The sequence below is a fragment of the Abrus precatorius genome, unplaced genomic scaffold, assembly GCF_003935025.1.
Source record: "Abrus precatorius isolate BTA unplaced genomic scaffold, Abrus_2018 Scaffold10, whole genome shotgun sequence".
NCBI classification, from domain to species: Eukaryota; Viridiplantae; Streptophyta; class Magnoliopsida; order Fabales; family Fabaceae; genus Abrus; species Abrus precatorius.
The window spans coordinates 32,735,897-32,753,812 of record NW_020874292.1 but is presented as its reverse complement, the minus strand read 5'-3'; the positions used below and the strand labels follow the sequence as shown (position 1 = coordinate 32,753,812).

At 32.3% G+C, this 17,916-nt stretch overlaps 2 protein-coding genes across 3 annotated transcripts; one reads left to right on the top strand and one right to left on the bottom strand.

The window, feature by feature from the left end:
* The first annotated feature begins 1,059 nt into the window (after positions 1 to 1,059).
* LOC113867875 (glycosyltransferase BC10-like) lies at positions 1,060 to 8,002 on the top strand. Of its 2 annotated transcripts, XM_027503388.1 has the most exons (12): positions 1,060 to 1,368; positions 2,163 to 2,235; positions 2,360 to 2,873; positions 3,665 to 3,763; positions 4,512 to 4,612; positions 4,721 to 4,792; positions 4,925 to 5,015; positions 5,459 to 5,539; positions 6,226 to 6,285; positions 6,363 to 6,485; positions 7,278 to 7,316; positions 7,400 to 8,002. In XM_027503388.1, the coding sequence occupies exons 3-12, from the start codon at positions 2,490 to 2,492 to the stop codon at positions 7,526 to 7,528; spliced, it is 1,179 nt and encodes a 392-aa protein (XP_027359189.1). In that variant the 5' UTR covers positions 1,060 to 1,368; positions 2,163 to 2,235; positions 2,360 to 2,489; the 3' UTR covers positions 7,529 to 8,002. The 2 variants fall into 2 exon arrangements, with proteins under 2 accessions (XP_027359189.1, XP_027359181.1); XM_027503380.1 differs by lacking the exon at positions 2,163 to 2,235 and having other exon boundaries at positions 7,400 to 7,838.
* Positions 8,003 to 9,059: 1,057 nt separating this feature from the next.
* LOC113867890 (dirigent protein 21-like) lies at positions 9,060 to 9,614 on the bottom strand. The gene has a single exon (XM_027503400.1). It carries the CDS (start codon positions 9,612 to 9,614, stop codon positions 9,060 to 9,062), a length of 555 nt encoding a protein of 184 aa, XP_027359201.1.
* Between the last annotated feature and the right edge of the window lie 8,302 nt (positions 9,615 to 17,916).

Genomic DNA, 17,916 nt, shown 5'->3' with positions numbered 1-17,916 from the left:
AATTAAGAGTTTGTCGTTTCAATCTTAAAATTAATTTTAAAAAAAGCATATTCACTGTAAACTACAACTATTTTAATTAATGTATATTAAGATTAATATATATAAACTTGATTTTGCAGGCAGGGCAAATAAAGAAGCAAAACACCCGTTGGTCTTCAAAAGATGCATATATGACATAAGTGCCATGACAAAAATACCAAATTCCCTTATCAACAAAAACTAAAAGAAGAAAAAGCTTATTTATAATTGATGAAGGACCACTAGTGATAGTGGTCAACCCGAAGTAGGGGTCACGCTCATACTTCTCCATTAGGCGATACCTTTCATGGTTGTATTGGAAGAAACAACAAATAGTAAATTAACACTTGTTAGCTTCCTCCTCCAATTGTTATTATTTATTCTATTAATAGGGTCAAATTTAATAAACTTTCTTTCACATTAACTATCTGTTAACAATAAATTCTTTTATACAAATCTTCGAACAAACAACACAAATAAAAATGATTACCGTGATAAATAAAATTATGCATGATATGTGAGCTATTTTATTGTACAAGTAACAACTTTTTAAATTTACTACACTATTTTAACTTTCTGTATGATTCTTTTTCTTTTCCACACATAATATATAGTATATGAGGAGGGCCAATATTGTACTAATATATATTTATTACATTGATAAAAACCTTTAGATTATAATTTGTTTTGATTTGTTTAATTTACTAATTTGGTTATTGAAAATAAAGTTGAACATTATAATATTATTATTCGACCATAAACATTACTTAGTCATGATTTGATCGGTGGAATTAGCCAATCTTATCAAACTTTCAAACACCACTCAGCACACGGGAATTTATTTTTGGCAACTAAGACATAAATATATAATAATAGAAGGGTTTCTGGAATTTTAACCATGTGATTAAATAAAGAAAAATGTTAGTTCAATTCAAATTGAGTTAAATAATTAACAAAATTATTTATTATATTTTTAATATAATAAGTTTATTATTTTTTATTTATTTATATGACTATTTCTATTCCGATTAAGAACAAAGGCGAAGGCAGCGAGAGTGTTTTGGTCTGCGACTGAGAGAGAGTCCCCTTTTGATTTTTAGACAGTGAGAGCAAAACAGAAACTAAACGAAACGGTTGGCGTTTTGAAGAATCAGTGACAAACTGAATAGAGAGAGAGAGAGAAGAACGTACCATATGTATGAGTTGTTGTGATCGTGTTGGTGCATGGTTTCCTCTGATTCTTCTCTTTGTCCTTTGCCCTAGATCCTTCAACGCCCCATTCCTCTTCTCCTCTTCTTTGTGTGTGTGAGAGAGAGAAAGAGAGAGAGAGAGATTTTAAAAATAAATTAGGTAAGATGATGCAGTGCTTTGCGAGTTAATTCAAGTTCAATCTCTGTTTTTCTATTTTATGCTTAACCAAAGAAGTTGTTTGGTGGTTCGGGTTTTTCGATGTTTTTTGTATTTGAATTTTGAACTGGTCTTAGTTCGGGTGCATACTCGTGCGTTAGTAGAAATCATTTGAATTGGAAGTAATGAAAATTATATTGAGGCTGTTTTAACTGTTACTTGAGATGCTCGGCAAACGTTGAATTGATTGGTTGTATTGGGTTTATTAATATGATGAAATGTTATTGAGTGCTTAATATTTTTCATGCTTCGTGTTTTTCTATTTTTTTTTTTCATTTGTGGAACGTCCCTTTTTCGGATACCTGATTAAATGGTTATATTTTGTTAAACTAGAAAACTTTGGTGGAAAAATGGAGTTTGTTATGTGATTTTAGATTTCAGAGATGCATCCCTTACTCCTCCCTGAACACGGGGTTTGTTATTATACATTCTATTTGGTTACTCTCGCTCTAATGATCAAGGAATTGGGAATGTGTGCGATCATATTGGAATGGTTGGATTATGTGAATAATTTTCTTCTTTAAGTAATTAAGTAACTTTTTCCGTATAATTGGTTTGGGACAACTGCTTCTGATTTTGGGTTTAACCTTGCACAGATCAGTTCCTTCCTTTTCATGATAACTTGTTGGTTAGTCACGAAAGATTCTCTTAGCTCTAACGGATATTTGATATTTTGGTTTCTACATCCATTACTTGATCTTTGGAATTCCTACTTGATTATTTTCATTGTATTGTAGATTATGTGGAGTTGTACAATGTGTCAGAAGTTTGCTTCTGATCATATCTGGAGTTATTGCAGTCAATTTTGTGGTGAGCTTTTTATGTAGCATGCACCATGCATATTAGTCTTGCTTCAGATGTTAGTTTCTGGGCCTGAGTGCATTTGAATGACAGTTGTTTGCTGATTTATCTGCCTTTTCTGTTTTGGTTTCAGATTTTAATGCATCAATCCATTGAAGGATTCTTATTGGCGATTTATCTTGATTTATTGTGTTTGAGGGGTGCTGTATATAAATGAAAAGGAGATTTGTAGGAGGTGAAAACTGTGATTCACTTACATCTATATGAAGACAGAAAAAGTTTGGCGCCTAGGCATGGGCGATATGCAGATCATGCCTGGGTCTCGTCATCGTCCTCCCATGAAGAAGCCAACGTGGATTATTATATTGGTTCTATTTGTGTGCTTGTTTCTGATATGTGCTTATATCTACCCGCCAAAAAGCAGTTCAGCTTGTTACATCTTTTCTTCTCGAAGGTGCCAGTCTATTGCTGATTGGCTTCCTCCTGCTCCTGCAAGGGAATATACAGATGATGAGATTGCATCACGTGTTGTTATTAGGGATATTTTGAGCACACTACTGATTCATTCAAAAAATCCAAAAATTGCCTTCATGTTTTTGACGCCTGGTTCTCTACCATTTGAAAAATTGTGGGATAAATTTTTCCAAGTAAGGAATTGTTACCTGTCTATTTTATCTGTAATTATGATTATTTTGATGCATTGTATCATTTCTTTCACAACACATATCTTATTTTTGTTAACAATCTCTTATACAAACAAATATCTGAGCAAGTTGAATATGACAATTGTCTGAGCTAGGACAATGAACGATGGCTAATTTGTAATAGGATTTGAGTATGTGCCAGCTCGTTTCTCACTTACTATATCAACTAATGTCTTATCCTTTCCAAAGTTTATGTAACACTTCCAAATACTTGTGAATATGTGATACTTCTAAAACATATGATCCTTGAGTAGCATGATTTTGACTTCGAGTTAGTGAAATGGCCTGTTGTACTCTCAAATGACACTAGGAATTCCATCAATTGGGTAGTATTTTATTGTACCTTTGTCTGAGTACTGAATAAATGCTTTGCATGAAATTAGTTAGTGATCTTTGAGTCTTTCTTGTGCTAGGCAATAAAGGGGCAAAGTACTGAGTTGTATGATTTCAGGTGTGTTTGGTTACCCATTGAAAAGTTGTTGCACGCGTTATAAGGGAGGAATCATGAAAGGGAAAATAATGTATGTTGATCAAACGTCTGCTAGGCCCTATTCTAATGGAAAACCAACCAAAATTGTTGAATTGTATTCTATTCATAAATTTTTTATACATGTAAGGTAAAATGAACAGCCTTAGTTTGTGTTTGTAATTTTGTTGGTTGATTGTCTTTGCTTCTGAATCATGTGAATTATTTAGTGTACACTTACCTGGAAGAATGCTCATCTCTTTGGTAGGGACATGAAGGGAAATTCTCTGTTTATGTGCATTCATCTAAGACTAAACCAGTTCATGTGAGCAGATATTTTGTTAATCGGGATATACGCAGTGACCAGGTGTGTAACTAGTATCATGATTGTTTGTTTATTATCATCTATTAATTGTTTTGTCTCTTATGTTTGTGTATATAATTTGTTGTGATTTCTTGTTTCTCCTCTTTAATTTCTTTTTCTTCTTGCATACTCTTTAATTAAAAGAGGCATTTTTTTATACGTTTTGCTAACATAATGATCAAAGTGAACCTCCTGCTTCAGAGGACCCAAATATACTGGGTTCTGACACCAAAATCTCCTTTGGACTTATTCTCAACATGAGATTAACTTAGTTGCCAATATTTTGTACCCTAGGAATATAGTGTAACTATTTAATAGTAATACACATGCCTAGGAATATAATGTTGTACCCTACATCAACCTGACCATCTGAGTTGCCAATATTTTGCACTGGCAACTTAAAGCCCCAATTTCACCCTTTCTTATTGTTAACTGGAAATGAGATTTGGTATTATAGTATATTTGTATACTTACTCACAATATTGTAGAAGTCTAGTGTAACTTGAGAAGCCATCAAGTTCAGTCTAGTTTTACCTGGGTGAATTTACTATGTTTTAGAATCCCTTAGCAATTTATCCTGTTTACAAGAATTTACAATATTTTTAAAATAGTTTCCTGAATATTTTTGAACTTAAACTATTTGTTCTAAAAATAGATGTTGTGTTAGCAAGTGTAATTATCAGTTGTTTCCGGCAATCTGTTGTTTTCTAGTTAGTTACAGCTTTGATAATTATTAGTTGTCTTTCCACAGGTGGTGTGGGGTAAAATATCTATGGTTGATGCAGAGAGACGACTTCTGGCAAATGCTTTACTAGATCCTGATAACCAGCAATTTGTTTTACTGTCTGATAGGTAAATGGGCATGAAATTGCTTTTAATGCTGTTCTTATTGCCTTGTAATTTACGTTAGTTATATTGAGTTATTTTAATTTATAAATCTTTTTTTTATTTGTTTTGCAGCTGTGTGCCACTGTATAGTTTTGACTATATTTTCAATTATCTGATGCATGCAAATATCAGCTTTGTGGACTGGTATGTCATGCTTTGCATAATGTATACCTACGTCCGTGTGTTTTTTGTAGAGTGGGTTGTGTTCATCTGGTCTCTGCTTTCTATTATAAATTTGGTGTCTTCAACTAATGCAACATTTCCTTTTCTTATTAGCTTTAAGGATCCTGGTCCTCATGGCAATGGCAGGTATTCAGAACGCATGTTACCCGAAGTTGAGATGAAGGACTTTAGAAAGGGTGCACAGGTGATTTTTGCTTAAATCTTATTGCCTGGAATTCTGTATTTTAAGTAGAAATTGTTCTTGGATATTATTGTACAAGGAATGTGGAATTTGAACCTAGTATTTGGGCTAGTTTATTTTGCAATTTCCCTTTTCACAGGATATCAATTGGATAAATGGAGGTGGCCATGATTTATGTCACAATAGGCTTTACTAAAGCATCAGTTACAACACATGGCTGTAGTAATCTTTTATCTTAAAGTATAGTGGTGAATAGATTCTTAACAGCAGTAGTAATTCTTTGTTCTTGCCTGAAATCCCCTCCTTAATTTTACTTTTCTGTAGTTTAATTTGCATCACACATGATGTGGAGAGGCACATGATTCATTTTATATAATTTAAACTGTAGCTCATTTAAATGTCATACATTTTGATGCTTCTGCCTAATTTTTAAATTCCTGATGCAGTGGTTTTCGATGAAGCGGCAGCATGCTATTATAGTTATGGCTGACAATCTGTATTACTCAAAATTTCATGCATACTGTCAGGTGCAGTTCTTGTTGCCATTAACATTTAGAGGAATTTTCTTTTCATTTATCATTTTTGAATATTTTCTTAATTTTCTAAAGTATTTTTACTTAAAAAAAATATTAGTTTGCTTTAAACTGCCATGGGCATCAAACCAAGCAAACGTAGTATTTAATTTTTAGGGTCAACATGCAAACTCATTAACTATGCCGAGATAAAGAAATGTAGAGAACGTTTCTTCTTTTTTACTGTAAATAAGACTAGTGAGAAAATTCATTATGGAAAACTTCAGACACTGACCTTTTACATTCAATTCCTACTTTAAGAAATTTTATCTTTAATGTGTTTGTTTATATGGAGTTATTTATAAGTTGATTTTGAAAAACTTTCATTTTGTTTTGGTACTTCATAAAGTTGTAATTATTATTATCATAATTTTATCCTGCTTGACATGTGCCTCTTATATTGACAGTCAGAATGTTAAATCCATATCCAGTACTGCTATTCAAACTAGAAAACGAACATCTTATCGTCACTAGCAACAAACTTTATACATTAATACATACATACACGTAGGTATGTGTGTGCGTGCACACCATTGTACTGTGTATGGATGTATGTATAATCAAATGTCTGTAGAAGAATTTAATAATTTTTTAAATTTGGTTATGTTCAATTGTTAATGTGAATATTCTTGATATTACAGCCTGGTTGGGAAGGGAAGAATTGCATTGCGGATGAGCATTACTTACCTACCTTCTTCCAGGTGAGGATTTCTATTGTAATACTGGCCTATTTTAACAATATCAGCAGTCAGGTAATTGGTTTACCATTCTGCTTTAGATTGTCGATCCTGGTGGAATTGCAAACTGGTCGGTAACTCATGTTGACTGGTCTGAGAGAAAATGGCATCCAAAATCATACAGGCCTCAGGATGTTACGTATGAGCTTTTGAGGAATATTACGGTATAGTGCTGCTATAACTTATACAGATCCTATTAGTTTTTAATGCAAAAATAGGCATCTGTGATGCGGGTGTAAATAGAAAATCCATTCTTATGTTAAACATGGAAATTCTCTCTTTTTTGAAATACAAACAAGATAAAAATTGAATAAAAACACTTCGAAACTAAATAGGGTATGTTTGGGAGTATGATTTTGGAGAAAAAGGGAAGAAAAAGTAAAATTTTTCTTTTCTTAATCTTTTATTTATTTTTATAAACATTATATAACACTATTTTAAAATAAAAAAGCTACCCTTTTTTTCTTCGCAAAAACCCTATTCCCTGACATATCCTAAAGTACTTGACCTTTGTGGTTCAGTTGTAATGACAATTTTGACCCCTTTATTTGTAATATTAACAAAAGATTGGACTTCAAGAAAAAGTGAAAAAATGGATAACTCTCCTTGATACGTAGCCTGTAGATATAAATGTGCGAGTTTGTATATATGATTTATCTTCTATTATTTATGAAGTTGCCTCAAATTATTGGACTTCTCGTCTCTGTCAAGCAGGCTTATTTTTCTATTCTTTGTATCTGGTCCAGTCTCACCGTCTTTTGTATATCTCGGCATCTCGTTGCCAGCAATTGCTTTATGTAGTGCGTATGTCATGTCATTTGAGCAACTTCTTGAAGCTTCCTTGTCTGCGTTGTGGGGAAAAAATTGAATATCTTCTTTACTTACTGAATTTCTCTTTCGAATTGTTTTCAAATTTGAGCTCATGGATATTCATGGTTAGTCCATTATGTTTGCAGTCCATTGATGTTAGTGTTCACGTCACCAGTGATGAGAAGGTTTGCTCTCTCAGTGCTCTCTGACCCTTTGATTTATTTAGAATGCATTAAGCGACTTAACAAATTACCACTTGTTGCTACAGAGAGAAGTTCAAAGTTGGCCTTGCTTATGGAATGGGATTCAGAAGCCGTGTTATCTATTTGCTAGAAAATTCACTCCCGGAACATTGGAAAATTTGTTACATCTTTTTTCTAATTATTCATCACCTTGAGCCAGTAATTTTTGATCGATTCTTTGGTCGGATCAGTGGTTGCTTTCGACCCCCATCTTGGTTTCTCATGGGCAGGAGAGTTGTAAATTACAGCATTATTGAGGTTGATCGCTTGTCAGTCATATATACTGAGTGCAACTGGCATTAATGCAGTTAGGGTGGTGGCCTAATGTATGGATAGGAGGCTAACGATTTAGTGTTGCTTCCTTAGGTATCAATAGGTTGACTGATTCCCCCCTTCCTTCGTTTTAGGGTTATTAAAGTTTTCTAATTGCATGACAAATTTGGAGGGGAATCATATCAAACTCATTTTGTGGTGGTTCATCATTGTAAAACTTTCGCAAATTGTTTAGTTGAAAAATACAAATTTACAGCTCCTTCAGAAATTCATGGTTTACTCCTTGACGCTATTTTGTCGGCCTCTACTTAGGGCTTATTCATTTTAAATTGGGGTTTCGAAATAATATTTTGTGGATACACAATTGCAATGTTTTTTTTATTTAATAATAAAACTATCAAGTATTCTATAGAATGCACGTAGCTAATTTTTGTTTAAATTTGTTGATTTTTCAATTGAGCAGCTAGTATTTTGGTTAATTAATCTTCAGATGTTTTTTCTTTGTTTGATATGTAATATTGAATTTGAATCTTCTTTATAGGAACGTGTGGGTTATATTATTAATTGGATATGTAATTTTGAGAATACAGTACACATGATAATTACGGAGGAAATTGATAAAGTGAAATATTTGCTAATACATATTCACAATTTATTATCTAAATGATTGCATTTTACAAAATTTAAGTCAAATTCTATTGATTAATGGTTATATTTATATTTCCTCTAGTTTCTCATTTCAGGGGAAAGAATACAAGATGGTGTAACCTAAGGGTAGTATAAAGAAGCAACTAAAAAAATATGTTAAGTGACTAGTTAAGTACATGTTTAGAAATCTGATAACAATATGTTAAATCATATTTTATTATAAAAGCTATAACACATGTAATGTTAGAAATAGATACATATTTAAATGAATTTTTCGCACAACTACATATGCTATAAAAGCTTATGACCTAACCTACATTGCACTTAGGATGTGCTCTCGCTAAGTTAGGGTTGGGGCAGTTCCAAATAACGTTGACAAAAAAGAGAAAATTTACTACATTGGTGAAGGCTAAAACTTCTCACATTCGATCAATGGTTGATGCTGAGGGTTCAAAGAAGCTGCTGACAAAGTGAAAGTCCACAGAAAGCATTTACAGTCGCAGGAATCTCACGTTGCAAAGTTACAAGTTAGTGATTTAAGCAACTCACATTGGAAAAAAGCAAACTTTGTCCTGTTTGCTAAGAAAAAAGAAGAAAATGACAACTGAAACAGCAACATTGTAATGGACAAATATAACAAGACAGAACATAATATATCAAATTTGATTAAAAATACGCGCCACGATCTAACCAGCTGAAACTAATGATCCCACTAACTGAGACACTTATTTTAACGGACACTACTACCCTGACAAAAGGGACACATTAGGAGAGACGCAGTGTAATATTGTACTCCACAACAAAATGTTCAGGGGTAGAAATGGAATTAACACTATTTGCTATGGCATAGCCAGTGGCAAATCTAAACGCACCAGTGCCACCAACAATTGGCATTTCTCTATTTTGCTCCGCAATGGGGTTCCTTCCAAGCATGCTCAATGTGCTTCCCGCATAGATGCCATCTTTGAATGCAAAATTGGTCAACATGAACATCCCAAGGTCCTCAAGAGAGGCAAGGCCAAACAACCCTTGAGCCCTTCCAATCTGCTTTGAACTCAGCTCTGGCCCTTCAGTCATTGCATCATCCATCATAAAAGTTGTGCCAAACCCATTAGGAACATTCTTTGGTGACTCTGTCACTTGCACAATAGTGGGGTTCTTCTCATTTCTAATGTCATGGTAGTAAAAGTGGATATGGGTTAGCTTCTCTTTTGTGTGGTGTTCTGAGGGCAACTTGATGTGGGATTGTTGTGAGAATGCTCCATGGGTAGAGATGAGAGTGAGAGATGAGAGAGAGAAGAATGCTAGTGGAACATTCATTGTATCTTTGTAAGACTCTCTCTATGACTATGACTATTAGATTTTGGCATTTAAAATGATTGTGTCTTGCTCTTTATTTTTATTTATTACCCACGTTCATCTCGTGGGACTAAAGCCGTGGAAGGTACTGATTGGTGGATCTGGATCTTAATCCGTATTAAAATATTTATATTTATTATTTTTTAAATAAAAATTTAATTGTTTCATTAGTCAAGATCCTGTCCAATTATAATGTTAGAGCCTTCTAACCCCTAATTGCTTTTGCAAAAGGGAGATTTCAAATTGGACATTTACCACTTTTGAGGGACTGATTAAGAGATTTATTATAATCAATCATTAACCTTTTTTTATTGTTTTTTATAAGACTTGATTGAGCAATTCTAAACATTTTTGTCTTATTACTAAGTTGAGATTTAAAGGAGTTTTGACTAAACTAGTATAAAATAAAACAAAATAAAATAAAAAGTGAGGAGGTCTTGCTTCTTTTCGGCTGTAGAGGTCGCGAACAGAGGTGGGTCGTAGCTGAAGTTTTCATTCTTTTTGGTGAGGAAGGGGGCTAGCAGCCCAAAAACCAAAAAATTACATAACTCTTGCCAAATCAGCCGCTAACAAATGGTGAATAAAAATAGGAAATGAATAATAAATAATTAGATTCTCCTCTAAAAAATAATGTTTAGCTAACAAGTTTGTCTTTAGGTTACTTTCCCTATCGATATGAATATATAAAACTATTGCACATGAAGCTGTTAATTTAGATATCTCTTTCACTAAATCAAAACAGGTGCTTTGACAAGGACATTCATTCTTCAAGAGAGTGATTGTCTTTAAAGAATCATATTCTACCAAAATGCAGGTACCCAAGTTTCTGAGACAAATTAGTCGAAAGCCTTGTTTAATAGCCCACAACTCAGCCTGAGTGACAGAACAATGGTTTAGTTTTCTTGAAAATGCCATAATAAATCTATCATTTGAATCTCGAATTAAACCGCCGTAAAACACAACACCATTCCCATTCAACTTGATAAACTCCGTAGGAGGACAATTCCATTTCCTCATATTATGTGTGTACTCTAGGCCATCTTTTGCACCAAAAGGAGAGTTGTTGTTGACTATTGAATTTGCACGACCCATTACCTTAGATACTATATGATTTGCCGATGAGAATGAATGTTGAAACACGGCTGTATTTCTTCTGTTCCATAGCGCATCAATAGTGATAGCAAAAATAAGGGGCCAATTCGTCCCCCCTAGTAAGACTTCTTGTTAGGCGAAACACCATCCATTCCTAAATATTACTTTCCACGAGTTGGTCAATAGTAATGTCACCATGCATGTTGCTCAAAACTTCACGTGCAAAATTACAATCTCGAAGAACATGCATGGTATCTTCCAAACCTTGTGTGCAAATGGGGCACGTTGGGATCGCCACTAAACCTCGTTTAGTACGTGCACCATTTGTCATGAGACTTTCATGTGCAGCATGCCAAAGGAGTAGCCTACTCCTTTTTGGGCCTTGCCATTTCCATAGGACTTTGAAAATAGGAGTATAGGGTACTGGTTCAGCTTATGACAAGTTTGCACAGGCAGTTCTAATAGTGAACGAACCATCGATAATAAGTCCCCAATAAATTTCATCTGGCTCGACGTTTATCATGGGAGGAGTTTCAGATGCAATATTGTTTAAAAAACTCCTGAGGTATCCATGGTATAATATGATAAATATTCTATGTTCCCTATTCGGTTACATAATCACAGACCTTCCGAAAGAACTCAACAGGTGGGATAAAAGTAGTAGCGTGTTGAATAAGAGGAGAACATTGTGGCAGCTAGGTGTCGAACTAAAAACGTGTAGTACATCCGCCCTTTACCCACCACTGGGCATGTTGAACAATGTGTTTCTAGTTTAAACAAATACCTTTCCACAAATTAGCCATACTAGCTTTCTTCTCAACCTGTGATATTGTACCTTCCAGGCATTTATACTTTGAGCGCAATACTTTCACCCAAAACTTATTAGGTTCAGTAAGCAAGCTCCAACAATTACTCATCATGAAGGAGTTGTTGACATCTCTCAGTAGTCCTAATCCGTCACACTTCTTAAGCATGCATATAGTATCCCAACTAATGACGTGTGAATTTTCTTCTGAGTAAAGCTATCACCCCACAGGAAATTGTGGCATAGTTTACCCACTACATCACATATACTTTGGGACATATGAACCGTTTGCATGGTGTAAGATGGAATAGCCGCAATGATTGATTTGCATAACATGAGTAGACCCGCAAAGGAAAGGTTAAAGGTTTTCCATCCACTTAACTGCTTAGTTACTTTATCGATCACACTTTGATAGTCACTCCGCTGGATTTGCGAATGATGAGCAGGAATTCCCCAGTACTTCCCCAGGTTATCAGTATGTTGGAATCCTAAGGCTAAGCTAACATCGTTCCTCACGGTATGGGACACATTCTTAGAGAAGAATATCCTAATCTTTTCCAAGCTAACCTTTTGACCAGAGCTAGCACAGAAGCGATCAAGGCAAGCCTGAAATACCTTTACTTGATCCATTGAAGCCTCGACGAATAAAATGAAATCATCAGCAAATGCAAGATGTGAAAAGGAAGGACCATCCCTAGCCAGTCTGATAGGTTGTCATTTGCTTGTTTCGACCTCCATTGAAATAAGCTAAAAAAGTCTCTTCATACAAAGGACGAACAAATATGGTGAGAGTGGATCACCTTAGAGAACACCTCGAGAGGGTAATAATTCATCGAGGACTTCCCTATTCCAAAGCATACACATTCTTGGAGAAGAAATGCTTGCCCAAACAATGTCCACAAACTGTCTTGGTAAGCCAATATCAAGTAGTGTGTCCTTCACAAATTCAAACTTCAACCTGTCATAGGCCTTCTAAAGATCAATCTTGATCGCCATCCATCCCTTCACCCCTATTTTATATCTCATAGAGTGGACTACTTCCCGAAATATTATTATCTTTGCTCTGCCTTTGCAGAATAAAGCTACACTAATTATAGTGAACTAACTTCTCCATCACCTGACAGAGTCTATAAGTCAAGACTTTGGTTAAAATTTTGTACGATACGTCACACAAACCAATAGGCCTCATCTACTTTAAATGGGTAACATTATCTACTTTCGAGCAGCACTATCAACGTCTCGTTGATATCAGCAACTTTAAGAGGTTCTTCAATATCATTGATTAGTTGGCAAACAACATTCCCCACTATGTCCCACTGAGATTTAAAGAACACTGCTTGTAACCTATCAGGACCAGGGGCCTTGAATCCACTCATGTGCTTCATTGCAAAGTGAATCTCTTTATTATTAATGGGCGCTCCAAGGGCGGCAAATTCATCATCACTTAACCGAGGGAATACATTAGACAAACAGAACGATTCAAGTGCTCCTGCATAAAAAAAGAGAGATGAATAAAAGGAAGTTGCCATTCTCTCCAGATCAGCTGGTTGCTCCACCCATTCCCCATCATCATTCATGAGCTTATCTACCTTACTTCTTCTTCGCCGAACAATGGTAGTGACATGAAAATATCGAGTATTTCTATCCCATGCTTCTTCTTCGCCAAACAATGGTAATGCCATGGAAATATCGAGTATTTCTATCCCCCATGGGTAATCATTTACAACAGAATTTTTAGAACCTAATAATTTCTTCTCTCTTAAGAATCTCATCTAATTAAGTCCATAATTCTACTTGCAGTCTCTCTAGAAAATGAATGGGGCCTTGGAGTAATTATCTAGCATTCCCATTCTAATTAACAGGCTGAAGTTTTCATTCTAATTAAACAAATTCTATATATATATATATATATAAACATATTACCTGTGGGATGAATATGTCATGGAATATAAATGAATAAAAAGTTTAAATAAAGTTTTATGTAATAAAAATTCATTTTTTTTATTTTCAAATAAATTAAGTCCCTCTTTTTATTTTATTTATCTACTCTTGTGGGATAAAAATATTTGAACTAAATATACTTTTTTTAAAATTAATTTTTATTATTATTTTTTTAGTTTTGTATAATCTTAAATAATAAATTTTCATTATTATATTTAAGAGTAGGAAGTTTTACTCTTGATTCGACTATTTATATTTATTTTGTACTTTAAATACTAACATATTAACAAAAATAAAATATACTGGCTTAATGATTTTTTTAATGTTTTTTAATAATTATTTACTAAAATAAAATTAAAAATAAACATATTTTCTGTTTGGGGTAAATTTTTGCCACGTCAGACTATGTTTCATATTTACAGAAGATGAAATCATTTTTTTTTATTTTAAATTTGTCTATTTCGTCTAAAATAGAGACGAAATCAATTAGAATGTGACACGTGTCACGTGTTTCATATACAATAGAGATAAAAAGGTAAAATAAAAATTTAAATTTAAATTTGTAGTTCTGCAGACACACATGACCCAATGAAGGGAAGGAGAGAAAAATAAATGAATTGTGGTACTGGGAAGAGAGAGAAAAATAAATGAGTTATACTGTGTGAATAGTGTAGAGTTACAAGAAAATATTAAATAAGATGGGTGGTAGAAAGAGAAAAAAATAAATGAATTATGTTAGTGGGAAGAGGCAGACAAATAAAAAGATAAATCTATTTGTAACTCTACCTTTTTTTTAATAAATGAATTATTTTTTTTACGTTTCGTCAATATTTTAAATGAAATAGATAAATTAAAAATAAAAAAATGATTTCGTCTCCATTAAATATGAAACATAGTCTTATGTGACAAAAATTTGCTTTCGCCAAAGAATATATTTGTTTTTAATTTTATTTTAGTAAATAATTATTAAAAAAGCGTTAAGCCAACTGGCTCAAACTCGTGTAACTTCTAATTAACCTTAGTTTCATTATACTGAAAGTGTCTTTACTCTTGTGTCGTTGTGCTCCTGCTTTTGCGCCACTGCGTGCTCTTGGCCTCTTGTTATTGTAACATCGTTTTTGTTCTTTTGTCTCCGTCTTCTCAGCTTCTTCCTTCGTCTTCAGCCGTAGTTCTCGCAAATTGTTTAGTTGAAAAATACAAATTTACAGCACCTTCAGAAATGGTTTACTCCTTGACGCTATTTTGTCGGCCTCTTAGGGCTTATCCATTTTAAATTAGGGTTTTGAAATATACGATGAAGATGTGTAGTTTTAGTTTCGAAATAATATTTTATGGATACACAATTGCAAATGGTTTTTTATTTACGACTCTTTTTGTTTGCTCCTAGTTCAATGAACCAAAAACTAATAATGATAACATTTCGGCCAACGAAAAGCAATTCGATCTTTAATAATAAAACTATCAAGTATTCTATAAAATGCACGTAGCTAATTTTTGTTTAAATCTGTTGATTTTTCAATTGAGCAGCTAGTATTTTGGTTAATTAATCTTCAGATATTTTTTCTTTGTTCGATATGTAATCTTGAATTTGAATCTTCTTTATAGGAACGTGTGGGTTATTATATTGTTAATTGGATATGTAATTTTGAGAATACAGTACCCACGATAATTACGGACGAAATTAATAAAGTGAAATATTTGCTAATACATATTCACAGTTTATCATCTAAATGATTGCATTTTACAAAATTATGTAAAGTGTAGTATGAAGGAGCAACTGAAAAATATATGTTAAGTGTCTCGTTAAGTACATGTTTAGAAATCTGGTAACATTATGTTAAATCATATTTTTCCATAAAAGCTATAACACATGTACTGTTGAAATAGATACATATTTAAATGAATTTTACGCACCATCACATATGCTATAAAAGCTTTTGCTTAACCTACGGTATACTTAGATGTGCTCTTGCTAACTATCCCAACCGGAACGTTTTTAAAAATATATCAGAGGATTCGTTATCAAAATATATTTTAAGAATTTTTTTTAAATAATATAATATTTGAAACTAAAAATGAGTTCAAGATTTATTTACGTGTAAAGAAGGTATTAACACCCTACGACGTCTATTTAAAAAAAATTATTTTAAATTAATTGTACAAATTCATTTAATTTTAAAAAATATTTATTTAATCCCTAAACAATAATTATTTATACTTTTTATTTTAAAAGATAACTTATTTATTAAAATGTTAATAGATACCTTAAAAAATTATTTTAAAATTTATTTTGATTTAACGGGTCTGATTCTCATTCCTACGTATGCAATGGAGAACTCAAAGCCACACAATTCTATCTAAAAATTATAAAGTCGGTTGATTAAAATTAAGTTTAATAAAAAAAATTATTTTAAAATTAAAATTATTTTCATAAAATTATAATGTTTATGATACAAAATAACGTGGTTATACAAGAATTTATAAAATTAATTATAAAACTAAGGGCAAGGAAACAATGCTCGTTTTGGTTAAACTTATCGGACAACCTAGGGCATATGTGTTTTCTCATTCAATTCTTTATGTTATTTTTCTGTTTAACTCTAAATTCGTTTCCTTGTGATTACCAATAATTCATACGAATACTATTAATACACAATGGTCATGCAATATTAATATTCTTTTCTCTAAATCAACATCCCCAATGATCATGCAAGACATTAATTTAAGAAAGCTTAAGGAGCCTACGAACTTGTTAATTTAATAACGATTAGAAGAGAAAGATTGATTTGGTCTATCTAATCTTTTGTCTTGTTTTACCCTATAGATCTATTAATTAACCGAGGTAAGTCGCCTGACGATATAATTAAGTAGGATTAAAAAAGAAGCGCAATAGGATAAAATCTAATCACAAAACGGAATAGATTCAAACATCAAAATTTTATAAATTCATAAACAATAGTTCTCATAGCCCTAACTATGGACTTAGTTACTCATGCTAAAGAAAAGAACTAAAACAATCATAAACAAAGTTATAATCAAAAGAAATAGCAAACTAGAGTATGAGATGTGTTCCCGATCTTCAGTACGATCGCTTGAAGCTCTAAGTCTCGTCAAGTTTGTGCCAAGGATCCTGTGTAAGAGAGACGAGATGAGATATATTATAGAGCAAAAGCCAAGATAAAAACAGTGTCCTATACGATGTCTGAGATCTTCCTTTTAATAGGATTTGAAAACTCTAAAGACTCTTCATAATTGGGCTTCCCGCAGATGAGCACGTGCGCTCGAAGCACCCCATGCTTGTTGAAAGAGTCTGGGCGTGTTGACTGCTGCGAAGCTCTAATCTTTTATCAATTTGTATCCAAAATGCACCAAAAATTCACTTGCGGTCTCTTTATATCAAACTATACAATTAATATATAAATTAGTGTAAAACCCAAATAAAATAAAGGTCAAATATAAATATTTGGGCTGTAAAATAGGGCCTAATTACAGACTTATCAATGTACCCTATGAGAAACAATACAAAAAGTGAAGGAATATCATACAACTATATTGTTAATTGTTAGAAATATTTTATTTGTAAATGAAGTATTCACATTTTAATTTTGATTATGATTAATGTTGAAAGAAAATTTAGGATAGCGTAAGCTATACATAAATATTTTATAAAAAATATTTATTTAATAAAAAAGTTTAAAAAAATTCATTTGATAAATTTATATTATATAAAACCTAAGATAACGTTGATAAATATAGATTTTGACAATTTATAATACACAAAAGTAAAGTCACTACACATTAATATTATAAATTGTTTCGTTAATAAGACAATTTAGATTGAAATTAGTTGATTGATTCGTAAGTTAGTAATTAGAAGGGGAATATATCTTGATTAATTGTTAAGATGATTAATTAATTGATTAAAGATAATATATGATAAATTAATATTGCATAAAGTCTTAGTAACGTAAGTACATATAGATTTCATCAATTTATAATGCATGACGATAGAGAAGCTATATGTTAATATTATAAATTGATGCAATTATATTATTATTTATTAATTGATTATACAACAAAAGTAAAAATATAAGTCATTCACCAAAACAAACAGAAACAAAACATAAATATCAAATTTACATTCTAAATCTGCATAAAATAGCAAATAAAAATAATGCTACAATAATAATGAATAAATAATGAAATAGATATAAAAAAAAAATCTAAGAATTATAAAAAGTGATTTACTTTATTTTTTTTATTTAATTTTTTTATAAAGAGAAACACCTTTTATAAAAGTGGAAATAGAAATTAAATAAAATATCAAAATAAATGCTAATATTATAAAAGCAACATAAAGTAAGGTAAGTTGAATTTAAAGGTATAAAAAGAAAAATAATAAACTAATTTCACTAAAATAAGTTA

Coding starts and splice junctions, on each gene's coding strand:
- LOC113867875 (XM_027503388.1), top strand. CDS start 2,490: ATGAAGACAGAAAAAGTTTGGCGCCTAGGCATGGGCGATATGCAGATC. Junction 3,764..4,511: donor GGGATATACGCAGTGACCAG/GTGTGTAACTAG, acceptor GTCTTTCCACAG/GTGGTGTGGGGTAAAATATC. Junction 4,613..4,720: donor TTTGTTTTACTGTCTGATAG/GTAAATGGGCAT, acceptor TTTGTTTTGCAG/CTGTGTGCCACTGTATAGTT.
- LOC113867890 (XM_027503400.1), bottom strand. CDS start 9,614: ATGAATGTTCCACTAGCATTCTTCTCTCTCTCATCTCTCACTCTCATC.